The sequence below is a fragment of the Rhipicephalus microplus genome, chromosome X (assembly GCF_043290135.1).
Source record: "Rhipicephalus microplus isolate Deutch F79 chromosome X, USDA_Rmic, whole genome shotgun sequence".
NCBI classification, from domain to species: Eukaryota; Metazoa; Arthropoda; class Arachnida; order Ixodida; family Ixodidae; genus Rhipicephalus; species Rhipicephalus microplus.
This window is the reverse complement of record NC_134710.1, coordinates 319,328,114-319,335,951: the sequence shown is the minus strand read 5'-3', so window position 1 is coordinate 319,335,951 and position 7,838 is coordinate 319,328,114. Positions and strand designations below refer to the sequence as shown.

Sequence of the window (7,838 nt, the reverse complement as noted above, 5' to 3'; positions counted from 1 at the left end):
ATTTCAGCCAAATTGAAAGACCGGATGCTGTAATCGATGCATACAACCTTTAATTTAGGCAGAAACTAGAAAAAAATGACAAATTTAATACATCTTTCACAAACTGTCACGTCTAGCGGCTGCGCCACAAGAGGTGGCGTTCTGTGTAGTTACAACGCACCGTAAACAGGCATGTCAACAATGCTAGCTGTCACCAGCATCTTTCAAGCCACTTGACTCCCGCTACAGTTCCCAGAACCACTACGAAGAGCACCCACAGCAAACAATGCTCCCTGATGAGGTAAAGCACCAACGCTTTTGTGGAAGGTAAGATGAAAGGAGAAGTGGAGAATAGGAAGACAAGAACACATGTACCCTGCATGCGCCTTGGAGGATGCGATGTCATGGCTCGCATGCGGCTACTGAGTGCTGACAATCCACCAAAAATACAGCCAACTGTTCAAGAATACGTGAAATAAACTGTTTATCAAAACAGTGGCGTCTTCAAAGTAGCATTTCAAAATTTAGCTCGTCCTCGAGGACCTGGAAGACCAGCGACAACTTGTCGCGAGGGCCAAGAGGGCAGTCGAAGCCAGAGGGTTCCTGGACTAGGAAACCCTCCCACCTTGGGGTGACGCCGGGCCTTGCTCGTAACACTGTTTTCTAAATAAATGTTTATTTCTCTCTCTCCTCAGTTTTTCAAAATTTCGTTCGGTATCCCATTAATATAGTTATCCCAAAGTAACACACATAAAGCACAAATTTATGATTCTGAAGATTTGAAGTTGCATCGTGTAGACACAAAAACATCATGATGTCATGGACTGAAAAACTGGAATGAAGCACTGTTATATAAAACAATGCATCAAGCCATTTGCAAAAAAAATAATAATATCCCAATCTCGCCTTGCAATTTGCTGAAACCACAACCATAGTAAAACTAGTTGTACACAATAAGCACAAAGTGAATGAGGCAAGAAAGGTGAATGATGATTATGATTCTGAAGATTTCAAGTTGCATCGTGTGAGACACAAAAACACCATAATATCATGGACTGAAAAATTGGAATGAAGCAGTTATATAAAACAATGCATCAAGTCATTTGCAAAAAGAAAGGTGCATGATGATTGTCACACACTTCGGGTGAGGCCCCGCCGATCCAACATCGACGTGCGGCAGACTCGCAGGCTTCCACTTTACGCTTCGGCCTGCGACGCCTGAAAGGCCTCGAAGTGGCACATTTCAAATTTATTTGCAGATTGGTCGACCCGTGCGGGGTTGCACGTGTGGTGATGTGTGGGCCTGACCGACGCACTCATAGAGCAGACACGGAGTTTGATTACACATAAACAAGCATTTAATTAAAACAGGGGCCAAGGCAGGAGATTACAAAAAATAACAAAGGAGGAAAACTGATACGCGCGATAGAAACAACAGCTATATAACAAAATGTGCTAAAAACACTACAAAAGATACAGGCTAAAGACAAATATGCGGAATGTAAACAAACTGATGACATGAATCAAAGGAGATACAAGAAAAATTACATGAAAAAGATTACGGTCGTGCTTTTGAATTTCTACGTGCGTGCGACGCAGCACACACAAGTATACAAATATTAAAAAAAAAAGGGCTGGTTAAAATAATTTAACAGTTTAAAAAAGAAAAGTCACAATAAAAAGTTCCATACGGACCAGGCCAGCTCTTGGTGCACGTAGGGGAGTTGACGGGTGCCGCTGAAGGTCTCACCGGCTTGGTAGACGACGAGGGTGCCCGGAATTGCAGCCGTCTCAATACATTGCGCGCACGGGGGTGGTTGCGCGGGTCACTCCATGCTCGTCGCCTACGCGAGACTCGCGACACCGACGACCGCACTTGTTGCTGGCTGTACGTCAACTGCCTATTTCGATGCAGTTCAAACCTCTTCAGGGGCGTACACGTGCTCCCGTCTCATCTGGGAGTAATTTTTCTTGTTTAGACCGCCGGTGCCCCTTCCGGTACCGGTGCAGGGAGGACGAGCCGGCGCCACGCTGGGTCGTTATAGTCGCCGGATGTCGTCCCCCCAACACAAAAGCGTCCTTCCTCGGAAGATGGGGCCCACGGATGATCCGAAAATTGGAGTCGTTTGTGACAATGATGTAAAATTACATTGATTATTTCAGACATTCACATGGCACTGTATCCTGTACAGTGAGCTATATTTATTTAAGCATAAAATGACGCGTAATACCCAGCAATTTTCTGTACATACTTACATTACATTTGATAATTGTAAACACCGAGAACATTCAGAAAAATCCCCATATATGCACTAAAAATTTAAGTACAGATAAATGAATTGATTAAAACATCCCACCGGCACAATCACTTGGTCTTCTTTAACAGCATGGGAGAGCTAGTAAGGTGCAATAAACTCAATGCAGAAGGAGGAGTGTACGAAACTTTCTTTGTCACTTTATGCCTTGGAGTCTGGTCATTGTCTTTCAACATAGCACAGCCCACTGTTTTGTTGCCCCTTTTCTTAAACCCATGGTTTCCCTTCCTTACTGGGCTCTTCTGCGATAATACAAACAGTTGGTGTGGTGAAAGGCCTGTTTCACGCGATTTACTCCGTGTGAAGCGAGATGTGCATTCTGATAAGAGTGGTGAGCTAAGAGAGTTCTCTGGTGGTTCAGAAGTCACAATTAGAGCAGCATCGTTGTCGGCCCCTAAAATTTGTTCTGAAGAGGTGGAAAATGACTGGGTACCGGAGCTAGCCCGATCTGCCACTAGACTATCCAATGAGTCTACACTCTTAACCAGTGAGCTTCTATGACTTTTCATACTGAACAACTGCCTTGGCGTCTCAGTTTTTGGGAACAATGTCTGCCTCCTCACAGTGGTAGTTGGCAGCTTTGAGAGCATTCGCTTGACAGCTGGAGATGCATCAACATTACTAGGAAAATTGAGTGTGGACTTTGGTGTTGAAGGAGAACTCAGAAGTTTCTTTGAAACTTTTCTTCGTGGTGTCACAGTACAGTGTTGTTCATTTCCTGTATGTAACTGACTGCCAATTTTTTTAGGCGTTTTCTCATTGTTGGGCACCTGCTCAACATCACCAATGGGAGAAGTGAACAAGCATTCTGAACTGTTCCACTCGGGTGGCGTTGCTTGCACACGAGAAAAAAGCATCTTTGGCCGAAGGGTCCTCTTTGGTGTTGTGCTGCCCTGAGCATACTGCATTTCAGCATTGCTCAGAATTTCCAAACCAGAATGTTTAACTGGGGTCTGAGATTTTGAAGTTGTTGGTTGAGAGAAGTGTTTCTTTTCAGGAGTTTCCTCTACTACTGGCAATGTGATCCTAACACTGCATTTTTTTCTCAACAGCTCTTGCCGACGCTGAACGGCCTTCCTTCCTTGTTTCCCATGAGGTGTTTCTGGTACAAATGTTGTCTTTAGGACACGACGACGTTTAGCACTTGGTGTTGAAGTTATACTCTTTTGTGACTTTTTGCAACCTACTTCATCGTCATTACTCTGTGCATTCCCTGTCCTTGCCCTTTTTGCATGTTTTCTTAACGATTTGGAGTCATTTGCTCCGTCCTTTGTAGATGCCTGCTTTACCACAATTTGAAGCTTCTCAAGTGCTGGTGGCTGTGAAAGGTCTACTCTGACTAAAGCTTTGTTCTCTGCTGTATTAGTGCTGTCAGTACCCCGCATCAAGCTGAGCGATGATGGAATACTTGACAGGTAGGACTCCTGTGACTGCATAGAGGGAACAGATCCCAAGCGAAAAATGTCTCCTTCAGAACCAAGCGAAGTGTCAAGTTCATCTGAAATAATCTGAATGTTCAGCTCCTCAGCAATTTCCATGAGAATGTCCTTAAGGGTTATTAGATAGGCGCTGCTCACAATTCCTTTCAAAAATTCGCTCGCACATGCTGGGTTGTAAATAAAAGAAAGTGTTCGAAGCAAGGATGTTACTCTTTCCACACAATTGCTCGCTGACTGAAAGTTCACTTCCTCCTCCAATGCCAACAGTGCTTGCAGCTGATATTCATTAACACGACGTTTGACACTGTCATCATCTTTATGGTTGACATATTTCTCTGCAATCTGAACACAGCTCAAAGTGAAGTGAGTCCTAAGCACCCTGCAAGCAGTTTCAGAACAACTTAGTTCACTTGGTTGACTCTCAGCAAACCTCTTCACCACGCTGACTATGTTCTGGGCACAGGTTAACAAGGAGGCTGGCAATTCTGCATTAAGTGCAGCATCATAACATTCCTTGAGATGAATGACAAGTTGGTCAACATCAGAAGAAGGTGTTGCAATGAGAGCATTTCGGCCAAACGAAGTGGCTTCCATGTTATCATCTGATGCAGGCATAACAGGAAAAGAAACACTAAGGCACCTGCGCATCTTAGGCACAGACACTGGCCGCTTGGGCTCATCACTCACAATTCTATGTTCACCCTTGGCCTTACTGGCTGCTAGTTTTGTCCGGTACTCTCGTCGTAGCAACTTGAGCAAGTAGTCTTGAGAAGTGGAATGTGCCTGCTCGTTGCTAGTATCAACTATACAACTGGTGGAAGCAGGAACAAACCACTTTTCAAGCACATTTGCCGCAAAGGGCTTTTCCAAACGTGAAGATGTGCTACTTCTCCACAGGATGCCTATTCGTCTCATTTCATCTCGGTTACCATTCGCAAATTCCCTGCCGGCATTTTTTGACAATGCCATTGGCGCCCTCACAGCTGGCTTTGTGACAATGTGCACAGAAAATGAATTGTAGTCTATGGGGAACAGAAAACCAGAGTGCTTAAAAAAAGAGTGGTTTAACAACATTTCAACAAAAAGTGCACCATTGTCATTTACAAGACAGGCGAGAATCTCATTCAATGCAGTGGCAGGAGTCCTTGAGTAGGTATGCAAGCTCGTGCCAGCACAGCGAAATATCTGCACCCGAGTGGACTGAAAAATACACAGCCTAGCATCTGCTTTCGTCCTACCCAATATCCGTATCTCTTTCCAGTCCTCAGCAGCAACAAGCTCTTCGGTCACGCGAGAGGAATTCGGGCACAGCACAGCCAATCCAATGTGGGTCCCCTTATACACTACAGGAGTTAATGGCTGCTTAGCCTGGGGCTCGATGGTCTTGGAAAAATAAGAGTTGGCCACATCACAAAAAGGGACAGCAGTAAGGGGCCCTTGTTTCGCTACCCGTCCATCTGGGCCGAGACAAACACTTCCAGCAGCTACCAGCGTCGATATACACATCACGTCTCCTCCAAGAGCCGTTGTAGCTTTCCGAAGCTTGGGGCTAACCGTCGTACCACGGTCAAGGGTGGCTTCTAGGGATGTCGTGTCAATCCAGAAAAATTTGACCAACGCGCTGGCGAACAGCAGGCGACGAACGTGGGCGGGGAGAATTTCATCCGCAACATCCGCACATGCAGTGGCTGATCTGCCCAAGAAGGCGGCAACATCGCTGTCGGTATGAGGGCAGGGCGATATGTTAAATACATAGTTCGCATCCTCTTCACCTTCGCAGGTTTCACTCGTGCACTTCTTCTCACGCTTTCTCAATTTCCACTTGACGGGAGACGAAAGGCTAGGAGCGTCCCACTGGTATTCAGAGAATATCTGCGTCAGTGCAGCACGGAGGACACTGCAGGGGGGATCTTTTTCGGTTGTGCTGCGAGAACCACTGCGGTCAATTGCATCGCATGCTTGCCTGTAGTGTTCAAATCGCCTGACGAGATCTTCCTCGAAATCTTCGAAGGTTTCCAGGTTGAACTCGCAGAAGAGGCGCTTCTCCATACGCTGACGAGCAGAGCCATTGCGGTTGTAAAACTTGTAACCCCATCGAGTCCTCTTCGTGCCAAAGTGCGTGAGAAACTTCAGGCAGCAATATTTGACCGCGTTCATGGCCTGCTGGTAGTCGGCCACACTTAGTCGATCTTCGCGGCTGAAGAACGATGCCACATCCACCAAAAACACCGCTTTTGTCGACTGAAACATGCTTGGCGGGTAGAACCATCACTCGCAAACTTTGTACAGTCACACACAACGCGACGTTCGAGCCATGACGGATATTGTTTGCTACCCCGCCGACCCCGCTATTTGATAACATAATTGATGACACAGCGTTGCCAACCGGTAACCTTTTTGTTTGAAAAGAAGGCCACCCCTGATCCTGAAAAGAGAGTCACAGTTTACAATTTGTTTACTACTGAAAAAAAATTCAGTTTAGGTTAGATAGTTCGCTCTTCGGGCTGTTGTTGCGTTGGATATATTGCCATGCACGGCACTAAAACTGAAAGACAAAGAAAAGAAAGGAAGGAGAGGAATAAAATTTTGCGCGAATTTTGAAGTAAGCCCACTAGCGGCCGTATAACGAACGTTACCCGTGCCTTTCGTAAGTCGAGTTTTACCCACGGTGCCACGTACGGCTTGATTTCATGGCCGAACGAGCGTGTAAAGGCGCACGCTTGCCACTAATTTTGAAAAAGGGTTCACTTTCTGTTGACTCGCGCGCAGTTATGAAGGTGGCTGCTAATAATTAACAACATGCTGTGTTGGGCCGATTGGTGCATCGTTACTTGAAAGTCGTGACGCAAGCTTGAAAACCGAGAACGCAAAGAGACAGAAAGAGCGCTCTTTCTGTCTCTTCTCGGTTATTAAGCTTGTGCCACGCCTTTCGAGTAGATCGTAATTGAACGTGAACAGTTGCAGTGTCATGTTACGTACGTGCATGCCCATGCTTTCCATTTTCTTCTCATTTTATGGCCTTGTCTAATTGTTTTAGCAGAGCCAGGGCACAATATTTACCGAAGTTGTTTCACTCACTATTGCTCTTTTTAAGCCGCAAACGTACTTCGCCACTACGCGACGGAGCATGGCGGCGAAGCCGACTTGTAATGCCTTATATGTGAAAAATTGCAGATGTGCTTTTACACGTTTTTACGATCAAAAGACGTTGCATAGATGTCAATCCCGAATGTTTCATACATTGTTTGGACGCTTGATTTCAGGGCAAAATGCGCTAAAATATGTAACTTACGCATTGTGGTATATGTTTTTTGTAGCATTTCATCTTGAACAAAAATGATGTTAGCGTTCAAACTCTGGTTCCACAACAAACTTTTATTGCAGAACTTACACATGACATTAAAATAACATTGCACAAAATTAAAAATAAAACACACTATGATGTATTTTCACAAATAGTCCAGAAGGATAACCTTGTCAACTTTTAACAACATGAAACAGCAAAAATTAGGAACAAAAAATGTACATTAGATCTGAAAGTGCAATATAAATGCTTCAAGAAAAGCTTAAACTCAGTATGCAAAACAGATTAACGAAACAGACATCTGGGCTTGTTGGTCATAATTCATTTTGAAATAATTAATACAATTAGGAAAATACGGGATGGAAAATAAAGAAGCACAAGGCACTGTCCACGTGTGCTTTATTTTCTGTCTCATATTTTGTGCTGTAGAATTCCAAAATGAACAGAATACCAAATCCAATATTATGTATGTTCTGAAATGCTTGCTCATGAATGCATGTTGCAGCACTGAAAGTTAGGTTACCGCTAACGCATGGCAAAAACTTATACAAAATGGAAAGTGATGACATTGAAATTGATAATAGTGAAATAGGTTGTCCTTTTTGTTAGGTTAGTTAAACTTCAGATATACCCACAAAAATGACTGAGCATACAGTTTATGCCCACGGATTGCAACAAGGAAGATGACTGAAGATCTCCAACGTGCGTCTCAAATGACAGTGTGTATTAAAAATTATATGTGAGCTTTGCACTAACACTGAAAAGCCTGACGGAAGAGCGGAGCTTAAAGACCTTCCTTGA

The 7,838-nt window shown here is 44.4% G+C and overlaps 1 protein-coding gene across 1 annotated transcript; it reads right to left on the bottom strand.

The window, feature by feature from the left end:
- Window positions 1-2,104: 2,104 nt before the first annotated feature.
- On the bottom strand, window positions 2,105-6,094 carry LOC119161293 (treslin-like). The gene has a single exon (XM_037413690.2). The coding sequence runs from the start codon at window positions 5,981-5,983 to the stop codon at window positions 2,345-2,347; it is 3,639 nt and encodes a 1,212-aa protein (XP_037269587.1). The 5' UTR covers window positions 5,984-6,094; the 3' UTR covers window positions 2,105-2,344.
- Window positions 6,095-7,838: the final 1,744 nt, after the last annotated feature.

Coding starts and splice junctions, on each gene's coding strand:
- LOC119161293 (XM_037413690.2), bottom strand. CDS start 5,983: ATGTTTCAGTCGACAAAAGCGGTGTTTTTGGTGGATGTGGCATCGTTC.